A 21494-nucleotide genomic window follows, 5' to 3' on the forward strand; every position below is an offset into this window, starting at 1 on the left:
GCTCCCCCAATCCTAAACTGATCCAGCATCTGTGGGATGCACCGGAACAAGCTCCATCCATGGAGGCCCCAACCCACAACCCACAGGGCCCAAAGGATCCGCTACCCAGTTACATTCCTGGATTGACTGTCAGAACATTATTGTTTATTCACATCTGAAAAGTACTCAGCCTTTGGTGATTTCAAACATACTACCCACACAACACAATTCCTTATATGATTCACACACCTATCAAATAACCTCCCACTACAAAACATTTCTAGTATTTTTTTAATATACACCACAAACCAACAGACTCCTCTTCTGCTATGAATATTTGACATCCTCTGTACACTAACAGACAGCCGTGCTACATAGATGAACTATTCAAATAAATTACAATTACTACTAAAATGTACTGAAATACAGCATGTACTGGTGCTTAGTAAAAATCCTCAATTGAATGTCACAACATTTTTGTTCCTTTACATCTGCAAAAATATCCAGAGATTGGTGATTTCAAACACACTGCCCACACAGAACAATTCCTATGCTTAACCAACTTATCAAATAACCTCTCACTTCGTACACCACAAGCCACCACGATCTTCTTCTTCTATGGATATTTGATCTCACCTGAACAATAATAGACAGTCATGTAGTACAGTTTCTTAATACATGACTTCTACACATATCAGAACAAAACATTACAGTTACTTAAACATCTCCACAATGTTTAACATTAATATGTAGCATGCATATGATAACTACATGTATCCAACTTTAAATACTCGCTTCAAGAGGCCTCCAGGTACCACCTGCACTGCATTCAAACTCTGGTGGAATGTTTTCCTCATCTCTGTGCCGTCCTGGATGGCAGGCCTCTTCAGTGTCACTGTGAAGGTCGGCAGCAGCACCTGTGGAGCGGCAGACCAGGGTGGTGGTCCCCGTTTTCAAGCAGGGGACCAGAGGGTGTGCTCCAAGCAGATGTTTAATTTTGTAGGAGAGGGCAGGACGTCATATGTGGCTCTGATGATAAAGGTCAGCCCACCGGACTCTGCTCCACAGCTCCATCCATGTGAAATTCCCCCTGTCAGCAGCATCCCACCTTTTCCAGAGGCCTTGCTGGACAAATGTAATTTTGTGGATACATTTTCTGAGTAACTATTAATAAATATATTTTACAGACTAAAAGTTATAGTTGCAATTACCATGGTTTGACTTGTAAATTCTGTTTAACAAAGGATTTTGTAACAGGCATTTTATGCTAATTTTGTTAGAATTTCTGTTCTAGAATGATTTTGTTACCTTAAGTTATCATAGTTTTACATTTTTTTCAAATACAAATCATAAAATATTTATATATTCTTTAGGTAATAATCTGTAACTTATCAGTACATGTCTGTTATGTAATGGATGACAATCATTTCAACTGTAAAACAACAATGTTGTTTGTTTTTCTGTGGTGCGTTCCAGCATCAGTTCATTAAGCATTCTATTCTCTTCATCTCATCTCATCTTCCTCTTATGCTGCCTCCAATACAGTCTGTCTATGTTAGAGCTTTTATCCAATCAGATTTCAGCCCCGTGTTGCAAAATTAACAGAAATCTGCTTTGGGGCCTTCAGAATCAACAGTCCAGGCCACAGTAATTTAAAATGAATGGTAATGAAACTGTTGCCTCGCGGATCCTTTGACCAATCAGATTTCGAATTGGCGAGGCCAGGGCGGGGCCTTCTAGTAAGCCTTAGCAAACATTTTCATGTCATTTGATTGGATAGTCATAGAGCGTATTGGTCACAGCTAGCAAACCGCATGTATAGCTACTAGCGCAAGCTAAAACATGCTAGTATAGATTTATTAGCTGTTTTTTTGTTTTGTTTTTTTTTACTAACAATGGCTGGACGACGAGGAAGAGTTCAATGGCGCTGTTGTAGAGGTTATCTGTGCGTCTCAGTTCCTAAAAATAAGTCATTTTCTATCGCTATGGAAGCTAATGCTGAAAGTTGAGTCTGCCCAGTTGTATTTCTCGGATAAGTTTTAATTCGCTTTAGAGCTGAGAATGTCCGCTCGACGGAAGCAGCTTTTTAAATTTGTCTACAGATAATCAGCAGTTTCGGTGAGTAAAATACATTTTACCAACAGTATATTTTATTGTTTATGTTTTTGTCATTGTATTAGTTAATATTGCTGCTTCTGCTGGAGATGATATGTGTGACTCAGCTGTGGCTGCAGTGTTTGGAGACCTATTGAATCGTTTTAATTGGGTTTTTATAGCATTGCTTCAGTAATGGCATTTATTCTGGCTACTATGACATCTCTGTCTGTGATTCAAACTTCTGTTATACTGTGTTTCTGTATATTGTTGATGGTTTCTATATCCGTGACATCATAATGGCGGTATTAAGAGGCGGGTTAATTCAGTTAGGACAGCAGTGAAGGCCTATGTGTGAAATGCGCAGCCCACCATTGGCAGCAGTTAGCTCCTGGAGGTTGCTGCAGGTCTTATTGGTGATCTCTGGGACAAAACTGGTACTAGGTGTCAACGAAGCAGGCAATGAAGTGCTATTTGGCGTCGGGATGCTTTCCTGGATCACTTTGTCTTCCATCGTGCTCTTTTTAGAAGCTGCTGGTTTACCAAGGAAACCTGAAATTCATTTCTCTGCCATTGTGATAGCTCTCTTCCTTGAATGATGCCACTAGCTGGATGGATGATGAGGCCACATTATGTCAGTTGACAGTTATGCTTAGCATTACTTTAATAATTAATAATTATTCAGTATTGCAAACTACAAGCATTAAAATGATCAGATAAATAACAGTAGAATTATTTTAAGTATTAAGTGTTTATTTTTTGCATCTGACAGAGTGCTGTGTCTGTGATGTCAGCCTTTACCGACAGGGGGTGCTGCAGTACCTGAAGCAGCCTTATTTCCCACGGCCTTGAAGGTGCATTTAGTTGATTAGTGTCTCCAGTCCCACATGGTCAGACGGTTGTTTTTGGCCGGTTGCCATGGCAATTGCAGCATGTGAGGGTTCAGCTGACTGGGTTCTGGTCAGTGTCAGGCCCCCAGCCCCCTACTCTGGTATCTGCTGTTGAGTAAATATGGTTTTATGATGCTCATAAGATGCATTTATCTAGATACCATCAAAGAAATAAAATATGACAAACTCTTATTTTAACTTTCAGCCTTATCAGAGGTCCCCCCCACACCTGACAATTAAATCTTCAACTTATATTTAGACTTCCTGCCTGTCATCATACTGAGTGACTCAGGGCTTATTATTATTTTGTGTTTTCTTAGGAAAAAAAAAGTTAGAAAACAAAATGGACGCACAGTAAATGGGAAAAAAGAGGAATTAAAGGTGATTTATTTTGCTGTGTTCTGTTGGTAAAGTGAAAAACGAAAGAAACAGGTCGTCCCTTTTTCTTTTCTTTTTTTTTTTTTTTTCAATCATTTCCCCCTGCGGTCATACTAATGGTGAGACCAAACAGTTAAAACGTCCACGGACCTAATAGGCCTAAACTCTAAATTTAGAATACTGCATAAATAAATGTTACATACCAAAAACAGAGATTTAGCCACCAAGGATTGGCTGAGAAAAATGACATCACAAGTCATCTCTATGTGTGTATGTGTGTGTGTATGTGAGTGTGTGTTGCTCGTTTCGCTCGGAATGAACTAAACGCTCTCTGTTGCGCGAGAAACCACGCGGTAGAAGCTGAGCTGCCAGGTGTGTGTTTTCGGGGAGAATCGATGGTTGATTGAGAAGTATAACGGATCAGATGCTGTTGAATTGTTGTGTTTTTATTATTTATTTCTGTGACAAACCGGTTGACTGACACAGCATCTTCCCTCAGAGTGGGCAAACTGCAGTAAACTGATAATTCTCAAACCAGAAAGAGAACCCATAACAGAAGCAAAGGATCACCAACAGAGTGAATTGTGATTCGCCAGTAAACAGCGGAAGAGTAGGAGGGGAGGGAAAATAAAGAAATAAAAAGGGATACAGAATTGAAGGACCACGGAAGGAATTTTGGTGCGACAGCTGGTGGAAAAGTTGGAGAAGGAGAAGAAAGTGAACGCGGAGAAATAAGGGAGAGAGAGGTGTCAGGTTGGCTGCTGCTGGTGCTCCACGATGCAACATGACAGTAACGGAGTTGGGAGGCTTCAGCCTCTCTGGAACTTCAATGGTGAGTGAGGTGTTCTTGTTTTTAATGAACGAACACGCGCGCAGTTGTTAATTAAGGCTTTGGCCAATAAGCTGTTAATGCAGGAAGTGTTAAATGATGGATGGTAGGTTAATTATACCCCCAGATTATAGATAAATATAAATAAGCGCAATAATTCAGGCTTTTTCTTCATTTAATTTCAACAGATGCGTTCCAGGCTTTATGCTGAAATGAATATTTCTCATTGTGGTTTAGGTGGGTAAAGTTAGTTTGACAGGGGTATCTTGGTTTCCCCTCACAACATTCACACACTTTAGTAAAGTGAAGCATGTGAAATGTAAAACCCAACAGCACATTTGACATTCATTTGATTCATGTAAAAAAGTGCAAGAATGAATGAACGCACAAAAAAATGAATATGAGGTAAATACTGATATCTGGATATAAACGTGAGGCAGAACATCATTGTATTCGAGCAAAGGCGGACCAAACACTGTGTTCACAGCCAGCCTTGAAAAATGTGCTTGTGGTATCCCTTTGAATTACAGTGAATAATTAAAGAAGCGCTGCATTTAATCCATTCATATTCTCTATTCTTAATGATGTCAATACTATTATCTGATCAAATGCTGTTGGGGAGTCAGCAGCTAAGTTATAATTAGATATTTGCTTGATCACAACATTAACATCATCTTAAAAGATAGTCCCCCCAATGTTTTGTTTTATTCCCATGACCGTATTTAAATTGTGGAACGGTCAGCAGCTTTCCAGCTTTTTCGCAAGGCAGAGAGGGAGGAAAAAAAATGGAAGGAGGTGATAACAAAGCAGCGGGAGAGAGGACAAACAGAATTAGGTTTTCAGAGATTAAAAAGCCTGAATAAACTCCTCCTCAACCCCGTCCCCTCTCCTCGCCACCCGTCTTTTACTTTTTTATCATTTCTTCTTCTCCTCGTCTCACCTTTTTCCTCCTCTTTGTCAAGAATACAGAAGCAACAAGACTTGAAAAGAGAGGCGAATATGAGAGACATCAGTCCAAAGTGTATAAACTGACTGTAACTGACTATACAACACAAACATAGGCTATACACGGAATTATGTAAATGCGTGGATACTGTGCAGATCTCAAATCTGCCTCAGTGCAGTTGACTGACATGTTGTTGTGAGGATTCCACAGTGTGTGTGTGTGTGTGTGTGTGACTGTGTGTGCGTCATGTAAGACTCACAGATCTAAAAGGAAAGATAGAGAGAGAAATAGGAGGGAGGATGAGAGAATTGTGGGAAACAGTCACTAAATCATTAGCAGGCAGTTAATGACCAGAAAAAAGGAAAGATCTTTATGATACAACAATATAACACACAGTGTCAAAAGATGTTACATTTTTGTGGAGATGTTACTTAAGATACATGTTATGTATGATTGAGTATGTATTATGAGGCTGCATTTAATGGTGTTTTTGTCTTGTCTGTTTTTACCGACTAATTTACATATACTATATGGAGACGCAAAATATCAGACACACCCCACAGTGTAGAAATACTAAATCAACAGCCACAAAACTAAAGAAAAGGTCTAAGATATGTCAGTGTCAACAGCAATTTAAAGTTTGTCAGAGGTTGTATTGATTGGTTGTTGAATTGATTGTGCGCAGGGGCTGCAATTTTCTGGTCACGCAGTGTTTATGTTTAGTAGTATTAGAATAGTGTTTAATTGAAGGCGTTTATCATGTGCATTGACTTGTCGTTCCTGGCTGCTCATGGTGCCACAGACTGTTTCAGAAATTGCATGTACAAAACACCCAGGTACCCAAAAGAAGCCATTTTCTTCCGGAAGGAAAAGGCTCCGTATGATAGAATGACTGACAGCTCTGAGTTCTAGATAAAACATCAGGGGGTTGATGTAACATTCCCCCTCTTCTCCATTTTCTCTGATTCCTCCCCTGTCTCCTCCCCTCCATCAGCAGCTTGTCTGTTCTCCTCGCCTCCCTCTTTCACCTCTTCTGTCTCCCTCTCTTCCTTCTGCTCTCTTAATTCCATCCTATTTACATCCCCGCTCCTGCAGAGAATCATCCCTGGTGTGTTTGTGTATGTGCACATGTATATGGCTCTTTGTGGATAAAGAATAGTGGATGTGGGTGTGTATACATGATTACATTCATATTGCATGTAGGAGGGAGAATGCGTGTTTGTGTATTTCACTGTATCTGCTGTAGTGGGAATGTGCGTATATATAAAAGTGTTTTGATGAAACTAAAAGAGGTGCTGTATGGGCAGAGTAATATTTCCTCATCATAATCTTATAAATGAATGTTTCTTGGTAATTTTATATTTAATATGTTGTTTCAAATCTTGGTTTTGAATATCTTGAGATTACTGGTTTTATGGTGGTTACTTGGGAACTTGTGTGGTCTGTTTGAAATAATTTTAAAATCCTGGTTGTAATAATTCGATCTTATTATGATTGATGGTGCAGAATGCTTTAAATCACAGAAACCATGGTCCATATACGACTGTTGTTTTTCTCAGTGATAGCTGTTCAGTCGCTCCTGCTCAGGATTCATGTTGTATTCCCATGCTCAAAGGATGAAGTCTGAATTCATAGATTAGATAGACACATAGGAGTCAATTTATTTGGAGTCTAAGTTAAGCTACACAGGAACGCAATTTATAATTAGATAGTGGACTAACATATAAGTGCTTACCCTAGTCCAAAAAAACAAAAAACAAAAACCTGATTATTTAACCACTGATGTCTTTATTTTTACAGATGAATTTGCTCTTTTCTGTTACTGAGTCAAAGTACATTTATTCTTTTATTCAGCATTAACCCAAATAGTCCAAACACATGCAGTATGACTCCCAACAGTAAATATTATTCATTTTACCTTGACAAGATAACCCAAAAACATCAGAAACACATCTGATCTTTTCTTCTAACACGCCCACCTCCAGTGGCAGAACCTGGTGTGTGTTTACTGCAGATGATAAAATGATACATAATCAGGATGCACATAAGCCTTTAACAGAATCCTGCAATGCAATCCTTACACTGTTGGCTGTTGTTTCTGTGTCACAATGAGATTTTATCTGAGGTCGTGAGGCTCCACCTGCCTGTCCTGCCTGTGGGTTTATGCTAGACTTAATTTCTGATGGTCATATAGGCTGTTGATATTCCAGAATTCTGACCATGTAGAACAACTTCTGGACATATAGCTATATACTAATGTACATTTAAACAACATAACACAAAAGTTATCATCCAAAAAAATGTATACTATTAAAAAGTAGTCGGCATGACTGAACTCCTTGAGGGATGTGTGCTTTGAAATGCTAAGTTATATGGTCGATCCTAGTCACGTGACCAAACACTCAGTGAATCTCTAACAATCTAACACCTCCCAACCCCTGGGGGAGCAATCCAACCATGGCCTCAGACTCTGAGGTGCTGACCCTCATCCTGACCACTTCACATTCAGCTGCAAACCACCCCAGTGTGCACTGAAGGTCATGGTCTGATGAAGCCAGCTGAACCACAGAGAGACACAGAGAGTCTGAGGTCCCCCAAAAAAGACACTCCCCTGACTTTGGCTGCAACATGGTGGCCCCATATTACTGCAGTATTATTATTTTTGTTAATATTACCCAGGGGATGAGGTCGTGAGCCTTCTCCAAGTCCAAGAATGGGCAAGAGCAAATAATGAATTTTTGTAGTCCACAGTTTGTTTGGCTGCTGTAAACAGAATTTGTTGTAGCTGCTCAACATGTTTGCTGCCCCCAGTGGTTGACACAAGTTTCATTTTGTGGTAATCAAACCACCACACCTTTCGCTATTAATATTAACCACGCACGTCACCAAATCAACCACGACTGAAATCGTGAAGCTTTAGTTTGACATTTTGATAAATAAGTTTATTAACCGTTTTGCGAGAGCCTTTTATTGTCATCATGGCGACCAGCGGAGACTTCTGGAAGGCACTTCTGTCTGGCACATAACCCCTTGTAAAACCACAGATTGGTGTTTTTACACACAGTGTTGTGTGTGAGCCTGCTGATGATAGGGATAGGGTTTTTGTTGTTCTTGTCAGGCTGTAGGTATTGGGAGTCTGAGTGACAGGTTTGGGTTATTTGTGTTTCCACCCTAACCCCTGCTCCTTTTTCTGTTGTAATTGCTTTGGTAGAAATTAGCCTACCTGACCTTTCTTCACATGCCCAGCACTTATGTATGCTGATGCTTAACGTTCAACATGCCTTAGTCTGAAAATAGAAATGACACCGTTTCTCTTAGATTAACATAATAAAATGTGGTGACTGGATATATGTATCACACACTGCAAAATAGCATCATAACTCGGACGCTCTAATAAATACTGTCTTCTGATTGTTAGGCAGCTGCGTTTGATGATGCCTCTCTGGCTTTCTGCCCCTCATCAAACTTTCTGCCTAAATCCTCTCTCATTCTGTCACTGCTCTGAGAGTTTGGCATGTTTGCTCCACTTTGACTGATTCTGTAGACAGCTGTCACATTCCAGAGGTCAGCACTGAGTTGAATATATCCGTGGTCATCTCGGGCAGGTGCGCTCGTGTTGTCCTGGACTTTCCATCCTCATCATGCAGTACTGCTAGCTTTTTTATTTGAGTTTGTCTTTTTTTTTTTCACTCCACAAAGGTTCAGCTTCTTGCTGTAGTGTGAGGGAGGTCAGCAGCAAAATATTCCCAATGTTCAGCAGGCTGAAAATAAAGCACTTGAAACTCTTCTATGCAGATGCGAGGTAGATCACTGTCATCAATCTGCAGCCTTCTGAATGTTAATTACCAGCAGAAGCCTCCATATTTAAGCAGTGTCTTACCTTCAAGCAGACTGTTTAATACAGACATGCTTCGTCTGTTCTACAAAACCAAACCAAAAAATCCTTTGTATTTTATAGTATTAGTTTTCTGCTGTGTTGTATAATTGAGATACACACAAGCAGAGAGCCTTCCTGATTTCCAGCCTTTTCTTGATTAAGGGCTCAAACAGTAACGATGTTTGAAAGCATATTGCTGTTCTCCTGTGTTGTAAGACAAATCTGATGTAAAACAAAAACCTCTATCTATCTTTTGGTTGATGTACTGTAGTACTCTAAAGTGTCAGTTCCTGTATCTGCATCGTGGGAGTGAGAACAGGCTCCAGTCCTGAGTTTAAGTTTCAGTGGAGAGGCTTACGTTTTGCACACATTTGGTTTATATGAGTGTGCCTGTTCATTTGCTCTCCAAATAATAAACCATTATTAGGCTTATTAGGCTTGGATCTTTTGACTCTTGTATGTTTTAATATATTCACCTGATGGATTCTGACCTAACAAATGATATGTGTTTCATTGTTCCTTGTGGACTTTTACATACAAAATCTAAAGCTGTAATGTTGTTCCAGATTCTGTACATCAGTTGCCTGCTTTACTTCTCTTGATGCTTAGGTGGCCTACATGCATTATTTTCCAATCAGTCAATTCCCCCTGTAAAACAGTTTGTAACCTTTTCTTTTATCTCTTTGTGTGAAATGGTTTACATTTTGAAGGTGGAGGGTTCAGTGGACAGACTGACTGGGAAAGTAATGCAGCACATTACTTGAGTATCTGTATATATCTGTAGTCTGCTTGTTGAATAGAGGAATGGAGGTGAAGTGGGTTTGACAGTATTTAACTTGTTGGAAGGTATCTTAGCTCAGCCAGGCGAGGTAATGTAAAGAATAATGTAACTAATTAACTGACTAATGTTACTAATCTAACTGGATTATGTAAATGCAGTTTACTAATTTGCAGGAAGAAGCCAGATTACCCAGAGGAAACGGGGAGAACTTGCTAACTTTGCACCAGCAGGTGACAGTGCCAACCACTGCACCACCTATGCCACCCCTTGAATTAGATCTGATGCTTAAAATTAATATACTGCCATTTTTATAATCAATCTCAGTCATTTTTCAAGCAAAAAATGCCAAACATTTTCTGATTTGCTACTTTGCTTTTCTTTTTCTAATGTTTTTCATTGTACAGTGAATGTCTTTTAGTTCTGAAATTATAGTCAGACAAAACAAGGGATCTGAAGATGACAGAGGTTATGATTATTTTTCATAATATTGCAGTGTTTCTTTATAGACATTTGCATAATCAAAGAAGTAATCTGCACATTAATTGATGAATAGTAATGAAATTAAGTGTCAGTTGCAGCCCTAGTTGTACCTCGTAGAAGGAGAAGAGTAAAGCAGAGCTGGTGACTCAGCTGTTGATTAACCAGTTCAACCAGTAACCTTTTCTTAAATTGATTCAAGTTAAATGCAGAATTATTATGCTTTTAAATTTTTTGGTGGCAGGGGCAGAGATGATTATCATAATGGAGCCTTTACAGTGCCACTAACATCCCTTGCAACATGGAGTTCTGCCATTGTCTTCATCTTTGTTTCCACTCTGTAATGTTTAAGTAATGTAGTTTTTGAGGACACTTCAGCTGCCATGTTGCATTTACAGTACGTCTATGTATGTGTGTCTGAACGTGAATGTGTCAGCCCCAGATGTTGTTACTGGTGCATTCCCTGTGAGCTGGCATCAAAATGGGCGCAGAGGGATATAAAGTGGGAGGGAGAGGGTAGGATGCAGAGGGACGATAGAGGAATTAGCAGGTAGGGATTTGACAAGAGGCAGATGAGGATTTATTCCAACTGTTCAAAGCTAGAAATGACAGCAAGTCTGGCAGGAATAGAGCTGATTGTGCTAACATTGCTAATATCTTTTTAATTCCTTTACCCATCATTCATTTTCAAACACTGTGTCATAACTCAATCTAATAAAAAAAATCTGAATGAGCCTTAGAAACATTAACATTAACTACTGTAAAATACTGAGAGATACCAAACAGAATATTTGAATTTGGGATTTATATGACACAGGCTTATATTAGAGACAAGCCTTTATTTTGACATTTCCATGTCTTATAAGAATAATTTATCATATTTCAGTGAGAAACATGACTGAGTCAGGAGTTGAATACTAGCTTAATTGAATTAATTGTACATTTCTAAACAGTAAACTACACTTTTGTCCTATGAGATAGATGTTGTGTACTTTCATGTCTGTGATAATTGTTGAATAATGTCTGAAAGCTGACAATCTATATTATTGAATGTTACTGTGCTGCTGCCTGAATTTCTAATCTTGAAATGGTAGAACATTAGATGGTGCCTAACAACTTGCACAGACGCAGAATTGAGCACTGATGGAGTCAGAGATCTGAGGTTTTTTGAGGATGCAGACATGGAATACCAAGCATTGTTCTGATGAAATGTAGATAAGGTCAGCTTCACTGGAAATACATCTGTGCAAATCTCTGATGTGACAGAGGGAATTCAGTGGAAATAATGCAGCAAAAGTCATCTCAGTCTGTTCCATTAGAACTTGTCCTGCTAGAATTGTTACAACTGATGTTAATCACAGAGCAACACATTAATAGCATTAAGTGTATCCATTTAAAGTGGCTCCAGAGGGTGCAGGAATAGAACAGTACATGGTTGAATAATGGCTTTTTAAATATCATTGTGATTAATTACCCTAACCTAATGTGATATTTCTGCTGGACAAAAGCAAAGTTGAAAGACCAAAAGGCAGCTACTGTCACTGGAGCAGCTATGAGGAGAAGTTTGTGCAAAGACATTACTTTTAAAATTATGTTCTCACATCAAAATGATTTTTGCCCTCATTAGCGTTTCATTGTCGTTTTAGTCGAGACATTTGTCTATAAACATATGGACAACATGAAAACAGTCACATCTCCTCTTGCCCTCTTTTCAGCTGGCAAGCAGCAAAAATGTGTTTCGCAGCCAACATCTAGTGAGGGGAGGGACAAACAGTTGGCTGCAAAAAGATTCTTATTTTACGTTCAAGACGTCGTTTTACAAATGAGCATAAATACAGTTGAACGACACCAGCTGTGCAACATTGAAAATGCCTGTTCACAGTTGGATGCTTACTCTGGTCCAGTGTTTCTAATACAACTGAATTCTTATTTATATATTTTTCTGGTTTCTTATGTCACACAATGAAGCACAATCAGCTGTCTCTTTAGCTGCAGTTAACTTCAGCCCCAGTGTAGAATTGGTAGACTTGGAGAAGCCAATAGTACAGTGTTAGATGGGCACAAGCCAGTATCATGTGTCACCACTGTCAATTGAATTGGACTGGAAGAGGTTGTGAGACACAGGCTGGAGAATGGTGAGAGTGTCTGTCTCCTCTCTGTGTTGGAGGTCCTTTAATAGGCAGGTTGCTTTGTGCCCATTCCTGAACTGTTGAATTGATGATGCTGTTTGGAGCACACAGTAGGACTTTATCTCTGATATTCAATATGATTTGAGCATGACCACTGATGTGATCAAGTTGAACCAGGTCTGTGCTGGTCTGGGTCAGTAGTGTTGACAGTCAGATTCAGTCGCTGCCAGTCATTGTCATAAAGATATTCATGACTACTGGTTTCACTGTGTGTGAAACAGGAGACATAAGCAGCTTTACCTCAGTTTGCTTTATTTTATAAAGTTCACTCACCTCCAGGTCCATCTCTAGGCTACAGGTCTACACCTCTCCATCCAGGAACTCACTCAAGATCTCTGTATTTTTCCTCCTTCTCAGAACAAATGTCACTGCACTCAGTAGTTGGCACTTTAGCAGGATTTGTGGACTTGTCTACATCCAGAACTCCAGTGTTGTCTAGTGTATTTACTCTGTTATAAGGGTTATGCTAAGAGCTGTGCAAAGATCTGTGCAAGTTGGTGGAAACAATCTTTATGTGTGGTTTATATGGGATTACTGTTGGATTACGTTCTTAGAGGAGGCACCCGGATGATCAGATGTTTAGGCGCACAGTGCTTGCAAACTACTTCCAGTTCTGAGGGCAACACCTAGACTGAGGGGCTATGAAGTCTTCCTCAACACTCAACATTTCTTGTGATGGGAAAACCAGAACAAACCCATTTAAACAGGAGCAAAGGCTTGCTGAAGCTGGTCCAAATGCTTTAACTGTAGCATCAGTAGCAAATTTTTAACAGTCACACTTCAGCCTACTCGCGACCTAAATTCCTCAATACCGTGGCGGAGAATATAGAGTATAATACATGCACACAATGTGCATATATACTGCTTTTTTTATTTCTTAAGCACAAAATAATAAATATGTTTGAACCAAAATACAGTGAGAGAGCCAAATGTGAGATGAAAAAGAGATAATCTTTTTATATATTCCCCTGTCAGGTGAGAGTATTTCAGAATGTCATTCTATAGAGCCTTTAGTTTGCTTTTTGAGGAAGAAAAAAGTTGTTTGAAAATCCCATACTTAACTCAAAGATATAACTGTCAGTCACCAGACCTTTAGCCAATTATCTCTACACACCATACAAAATAAAAAAAGCTTACTTTTCATATTAAGTTGGTTGAGCCAGTAAACACCAGAGAAATTGTATGTATGAGTGATATATGCATCATCTTCAATATTGTGAAGCCCTGGTACAGAGAGAATAAATACAGGATAAATGTTTACTTCAAATAAAAATGATGCTAATGAAGTTTCTTGTCCAGCTCTGATCAGACAGGATGTAGAGGCCCCCGTCAACAGACAGCTGTAATAATTAGATTAAACATCAAAATGCATGCTGCTGCACAGGTGGAACCAGGTCTCTGCAGCCACAGAATATTTTCTGTACTTCTTCGTGCCACTTCATCCTCTGTGTGTGATAAAACGTTTGATAATGTAATTACTGGCGGGGGCAAAGGGGTCAGCTTTGCCTCCTCAGTTGGTATCAAACTCATTTCCGGATTATTTTTCCTTCCTCTGTAGTAACCAAACACTGCTGAGCTAAAACCCAGATTCTGTGTGTAATACTTCATTGACAGCAGAAATTCTCCAGAGATTCCCTCATGTTGCCAAATCTGCATCGCTTTCCAGTTGGTACGGCGGCACTTTTAGGGATTATGGGTGTCAGAACAGTCAAGTGCACCCTACAAGGCACACAAAGCAAATCTAATACTCAAGACATGTAATTGAACGCACAAATTCAAAAGAGACAATGATTTTGCAAGTCAGATCCTCAGGCAGGGAGTTCTGTTGGAGTCTGGCACAGGTTCTACATAGTGTTAGTTTTGTCAGTTATTATTACATTTAGCCTTAGTACTGAGCTAAACACACCTGTTCTGTCATGACTGTGCCATAAAGGTGATGATTTTATTCTGTAATTATAGCCTTAATGAGAGTGTTGTACAAGACTGTGTTACATAGTGTTTATAAAAGGTTGTACACTATGATTTAAATATATTTGTAAAGAAAATATGTGTGACCTCTTGGCACACAAAGCGAGCTAACTACTGCCCAACAGACTTTATTCAAGATTTCTTCATTCATTACAAGTATTGTTTCCTAGTCTAAGCACAGTATAACTACAGAATGCAGGTTTTTAATAACTATACAAATGTTTAAACACATTTAAACATACAGAAAGACTTACTGTTATTATTTGGACAGTGCTTATACAGGCAAATACAAACTCCAAACCAGCAAAAGTTGCCACAGAGCTCCAAAACCTGTCTGACTCGCTGTTCTCAGAAAAGTTTTCATTTCTCTACAGACAGATTTCCTCATTTCCTCTATCCTCTCATCTTTTCCTTGTGTCTTCAGTGGTAGGGAAGAACGAAGGAGAGGACCCAAAAGATGTCAGCAAGAATGTGTTTGCCCCTGTAGCACATTTACTGAACTGTTTCCTCCTTCTGTTAGCCAAGTTTGAACTCGCAAGAATTACTCTATAAAGAGAAGAAGTCTTTTACAATTTACACACCAACTAGTTGTGCACACAGTTTTCTCGCGCAATTATTATTGCTGTGTTGTTTCAGTTGTGTTCACCTCTGATTTTACCTCAGAATAAGAGGTTGAGATCATCAGAGTTAACTGTTATAGCATTCCTAGATCTCAGTAATCATACCAATCCTGATACCAATCAACCTATCATATTGGTGCGCTTTGAATATTCTCTTGGTATGAAGTAATACATGAAATTGTTGTTTTCTTGAACTGGCAGAAAAAATATATGTTCGTAACTCACACTCGTGGTCTTTAAGGCTTTCTGTACCTTAGTGAGGCCTGCATACAAAAAACCCAATGGGCCAATAATTAGGATGATGGTGTGGGCCGTGTAATGGGACCTTATGGGTTTAGTGTGGATTTGCTCTAGTCCACACTTCTGACAAAAAAAACCAATAGTGGCCCCATGGGGACTTGTTTACCAGGAAACCGCTAGAGCAGCGTTCTTCCCTGAGGACCATTTTGTATTTTCTCCTCTTTTTGAGCCTTCTTTTCAAAATTTAACATGTATATTTTGTCTTCAGCATTGAGGTATAAGAGAGAGGCTGCTCATTGCTCACCTCTGCCTTCTCTGGGGAGAGCCTGGGGAGGAGATCATGAAAAAGACGGGGAGAAATAGCAGAGCATGGAGCATAAATATCCACTGAAAACACATCCAAACCAAGACAGACCAAGGCAAACTACAGCGTCAAATAGTAACAAACAGTTAAATTAGCCTTGCTGGTACAAAAATTGAAATGATTGCGTTTGAATGCATCATAGTATTCAGGGGTTTGAAGTTAGCAGGACATGTTATTTGTTTGTTATTTAGCATAGATTTCGATGTTTTTCCGGTCTAAAGCTGCAGAAGGTAAAGGGCATGAAATGGGGACATCTACAGTTGTATAATTTAATATAATGTGTATTTTAGATGAATATTTCAACAGAATGCTGGCTGTTGGTTGTCTGTTGTCTGTTGACTGTGTGTGTGTGTGTGTATGCTGATGTTAGATATAAATGTTGCAACAGTGTGCTGGCTTGAGCCTTGTTGCTGGAATGCTGTTCATGTATATATGAGTGTGTGAGATGATGGTGATGAAATCAATGGTAATGTGTCCTCTCATCTGCCTGTGTTGTATATTTCATAGATCTGAGCCGGTTCTTCTGTGTGCATGGGTGTGTCCTTGAGATAGAATTAAAATGTCTTGTCTTCAGTTTTGGATAGAGCCATTTTACCCAGAAAATATTAAACTTAAACAGTGTATTATAGATTAGGAGAATATTATTTTTAAAAAGTACAAACATGCAGTGCATAAGCTGTACACTCCATAGTATTTTATGGGACATTGACACAAATAATCATGCCTAGGAAAGTAAACTCTGAAGTGTGTGCCAATTTGACTGTAACGCTGACATGCATTATTTTGGCAGCTAGCAAGTTAATATGCTCTGCTCTTTTGAGATAATGCAATATATACACGGACAGCTTACATACCTCTTGTGAAATGCATTAAAATTGTGCTTTTGTGCATATCAGAGGAGCATTTGCTTATGTGGCAGGATAGAAGAATTTTAAGGATTGTGAACAAGTCCTAAAAAAGCAGTACATTATGAGTATGAAAGCTCATTCTTGACCTTGGAAACAGAGACATTATTTTAACTCATTGTCCACTTGCTGGCTTTTTCTGCTTTTTGTATTGCATCTCATTGTCTTGTCATTAGCAGGTGCAGTTTGCTCAACTAACATGGAGATTGCTCAGTTGTTTTGCTCATGTGGAAACAGGTGGTTGTAAAGAGATGGGAGAAAAGGGAAGAAGGGCCAAGGGCAAAGTGTTGTCAGTTTTACTGCTGCTACATGTCTTTCTCTTTGTCCAGTTATTAGCCTGCAAACAACAGAACTGCAGCTCAGGGCAGCTCAGTGACTCTGTCACATCTCAATCCATTAAACCTCTGTTCTCGCAAACATTTTCTAATAGTCATTATTTTATTATGATAGTAACATCTAACAGAATAAACATAAATACAGCAGCTGCACTAAATTGTAATAGTTAAATAGACTGCACTTATTTAGAACTTTTTCACACATTCTCACACATGCTCATACAGCGCTTGTTCTGCCTGTACACAGAGCTCTGACACACTGATGCTACATCAGGGGCAGTTTGTTGTTACAGTAACCTGCCCAGGGATACTTCAGCACGCAGTCTCGGGGATCAAACCACTGACCCTTCTGATTAGTGGGCGACCCGCTCTACCTACTGAATGAATAATCACAGGAGGTGACACTGCTCTATCCATAGTGGGCAAGTCTGTAATCATTTTGGGGTGAGAAAAAACAGGGGGCTGAATCAAAAAGAAAATTATGTTAACAGTGTATTTTACTATGTATTTCACCACCTTACTACAAAACGCTGTTCAGGATATAAAGATAAGAGACAGTGTGGTGTAGTACAGTAATTAAACTGGGTAATGTACAGCCAAAAGCATCTGTTAGTACATCTAAATGAGCTGTAAATATGTTTCTACTTGTACAACAGAAAAAAAATGTTGACACAACTGAAACTAAATCAGGAATGTTGCTGCTGAAGAACAGATGCTCTGCCTCTGTCACATTCTGTGCGGATGTTGAAGCAGTGATGTGGCTGTGACTAAGCCAGGATCCAGTGGACATAAAGGCGTATGACCAGGTTGGAGACTGCTAAATCAGGAAGGACCCAGCAGCTTCCCACTGAGACTCTTACATGGCTGCACTGTTAGGACACGTGTCCACAGTCTTCAAATCACAACTTGAGATGAGGACTGGTGCGGTGTCTGACATCACCACGACATCACATATAACAGCAGTCAAACAGCAAGTACCCCAGACAATAGACTGGGTCAATGCCAAAAACAAAAATGACATCAGCTGTGTGTGAACACTACACCAAAACTCACTCACAGCATCCACTAGGAAGAGGGCAAAGGTCACGTAGTTTTATTTACAGTATAAAGAGATACACATGAAATAGTTATACTGGAAGGAGGTCAAACAACCCATTTACATCCAACATCACAGGACGAACATCCTTACTTCTGTGTCACATGTCACCTGAGCAAACTCAAACTGTGAGTATAGTGACTTGTGTTTTGCATAAACAATATGTACTGTATCCTGAATTTGTTATTCTGGTCCCACATGATACATGTGGTACGTCAGTTACATCCAGATGAATGAAGGACCCAAGTTGATGTTATTCCCTTCACCTGTCAGTGGTTGGAATGTTGTGGCTGATCAGTGTATATATGCTATATGGTGCTGTGGGTTCACATGAGTATATGTGCACATGTAGTTGTTGTTAATTACTATTCTACACATGATAATTGCGTCTAATTACAGCTTGCAGGACATCTGCTGTGACGTTGTTTGACCTTTACCCTACAGGTCAGCAGCATTTTTAGTATGTGTTTATAAATAGAACCGAGCCTGAAACCCAGTAGAGGTGGTGTTGCGCCATTATTTGTGCCTAAGTAACTTTTTTTTTTTTGAGTAAATTGTTCTTGTTTGATTAGTTTTAATGTGGATTTTACTCTTACTTGAAATGATTACTTTTACTGTGTTACACTGATATAATCTTTGAAATTTTATTTTGCTGATTCCAGGCCATGCCCCCTCAGCCATTATCCTGCTCATAGCAGAAAGATGTCTAAAGTTACAGCTAGAGATGAGAGAAAGCTGACCGCATTTCTTTCTGTTTCCACTGTCGCAGTATGGCTTTCAATTGGTGGTAACAGCTAATATTAACAAACCACAGCACAGAGCTGAAATGAGCTTCAGTTGCGAACTCTGGTCTGCAGCAAGAGTCATAGCAGAGAGGAAGAAACAGTCCAAAGTGTGGCAGCCATTCCCATATATTGGCTCCACTTGGGCAGTGTGCCCAAGTAGATTAAGACAAGACAAGTTTATTTATATGAATGAATACCATCTGCTCTTCAGGAGGTGCAGGTTCATGAGATTCGATCATTAGCATAATCTGTAAGCTGTATAATAACAGAGAGGTTAGATGCTAAAAACCGCTGAGATGTTAAAGCAACCCAATATAACTTTGCTGAGCAACAGTTACCTCTGTAGCTACAAGTGGTAGAGGTTAAGTTTTCATGTATAGAGAACAACGCTTATCAATTGGAGATCCGACTGCATAGTCCTGCTCACTGAACTGAAACAGCTGAATGGTGAATATTCCTCATCAGAACTGCTGTACGAACACACCAAACTGTCTTTAGCATTCTTGATATTTTCAAAGTCTGACTTTGTGCGACGGACTGGTGATGTGTCCAGGATGTACCCTGCCTCTCGCCCAATGTTGGCTGGGATTGGTCTCAGTATGTTACTATCATCAGGTACACGTTTGACACAGTTAATTGACAGCTATGTAAGACAGTGCAAGAACATCACCATGCACAGTTGTTTGGGCCTGAATGAGAATTAATCTTTGACTGTTAATTGTCCTATAGGGGACAGTGATGAAGGGGTAGGTTTTAGCTGCGGTTGAAATGGCTGACAGGATTTTGAAGATACCATATAAAGTCAGCAGGTCAAGTCAGCTCTGTAGGCTGGAGAGGAGATTGGGAGGAATAACAGGCAATCTAGTGCCCATAATAGAAACAAGCAACAAGAGATTACCCAAATGAGTGACTTGAAATCCAGAGTCTATAACAGGAACAACTCAAAGTCTGATGTGAGGTGGCCATATGAGTAAGTGGTGACCTGGTTTCAGTAATAGACCAGGCAAGTTTATTCATGTAGCACCAGTCAGACACAAGACAATTCAAAGTGCTTTATATTCAAAGTGCATTGCACGAACAATGGTAGTTTCCCATATGATGCTCGTGTGGATGCATGTACTGCATGTGTTAGTGAGTGTGGCGGTGCTTATGGGTTGTCTGGGACAGGTGCTCTGGGACAGGTGTGTAGGAGGCTGGGAGGGAATCATTACAGTATATCCGGTATTGTGCTGGCCGTTATAACAGGACAAATCCCAGTGGGCTGCTGCGTCGGTGGACAGGTGAACTGTCAAAAACCCCCCAGAAAATAGTTTTTACCAGCCTTCTCTATGTGCCTGTCAAAAAGACAACTCAGTGAATGGAGCTGGCTCCACTGTAAGTGTTGAATGTAGGTGATGTGATTACAGGTGGTTGTATAAAGGGAGAGGTTGTAACCCTATATCTGTTCAAAGATGGTCTTTGATGATGTCCTTGATATTTCTCCAGGCTATCAATTTACAACTTATCCACGACCTTTGACCTCTGTACAGTGAGTGATTTTGGTCTGGTGTGCACAGACAGCTGGTGTTATCTGTGTGTGGTGTTCACTCAGTCTTTTGTCCGGGGTCCTTGCTGGTTCACCCAATTAGTGTTCCTGAACTTCCATAGTCATGGAACATCAGCATGAATATGTGCTCAAAAGTCTTAGTATATGGGAATATGATGCTAGGGAGACAGCACAGGTCTCACTCCCTTTCTCTCTTATATCTTAGCATATAATATTGCCAACTAGTTTGTATGATTTTCTGGATGCTAAAGGTTCATTTTTCTCTCAGAATATAAACAACAAAGGACAGTACTGTTAGCTTCTTTCATGGTTTCTTTGGGTTTCATGGACATTTACTTTGAAAGCTTAATATAAGATTTTATATGTGTTTAAGGCCCTGATAGCAGAGATTCAGAGGAGCTGGCATTCTTGGCAATGCCCATGTTACAGGCTATGAGGGGTGATGGATGCGTTCATTGCCTGATGTAGAAGGAGATGAGTTAGAAGGAGTTCATTACATGCATGTGCAGTTCAACTCTTTGAGCGATTATGCGCAAAGTTTGAAGTTAATATGTTTTGTGGTATTTATCTTGTTGGTAATGGGAAATTGCAAGTCAGCACTGTCTGAGAAAATGGTCTACAGCAGTCATTACATCATCATCACTGTCAAAATGGCGCCCACCGAGCTTCACCTCTTCATCTTGGGGAGGAGGGAGTAGTCTGAGGGTGTTAAATAAGATGAATAGGGTGGGTGTTGGATGAGTTCAAATCCACATTTGGTGGATGACTGCACGAAGGCAGCTGATATTAATTTTCTCTTACAGTGCTGACTTGCAATTTCCAATTAATCAAAACATAAAAATCACAAAAATTATTATCTTCAAACCTTATGCATAATCACTCAAAGAGTGGAACTGCTGTTTAACTCATCTCCTCCTACAGCCACAAACTGAACAATCACCCCTTCAAGTTCAGAGAACCCAAGTTCAGAGCACAGAGATAGAGGCTAAGAATTTGTAGAAGTGATAATTTATTAACAAGCTGATAATTTGTTGAGACTGGGCAGCTGAGTCCTTGTGGCCAGAGAAGAGCAGAGGCTAGGTGCAGAGGAACCAGGGGAAAGGTTGAGACTGCAGCCTAAATCCAAAGCTATCGATGGGAGGAGAGGAGCTGAGCAGGAAAAGGCCGATGTTACGACTTCATCCTTGCACATTAG

The 21494-nt window shown here is 39.7% G+C and overlaps 1 protein-coding gene across 1 annotated transcript in view; it reads left to right on the top strand.

The window, feature by feature from the left end:
- The first annotated feature begins 3636 nt into the window (after positions 1-3636).
- The window catches only part of LOC108880227 (muscarinic acetylcholine receptor M4-like), a 42005-nt gene continuing 24147 nt past the window's right edge, over positions 3637-21494 (top strand). The window contains 1 exon segment of the mRNA XM_018671679.2: positions 3637-4173. Coding sequence (XP_018527195.1) covers positions 4119-4173 — 55 coding nt within the window. The 5' untranslated portion in view covers positions 3637-4118.

This window comes from Lates calcarifer, linkage group LG7_2 (assembly GCF_001640805.2).
Source record: "Lates calcarifer isolate ASB-BC8 linkage group LG7_2, TLL_Latcal_v3, whole genome shotgun sequence".
Taxonomy (NCBI): Eukaryota; Metazoa; Chordata; class Actinopteri; family Centropomidae; genus Lates; species Lates calcarifer.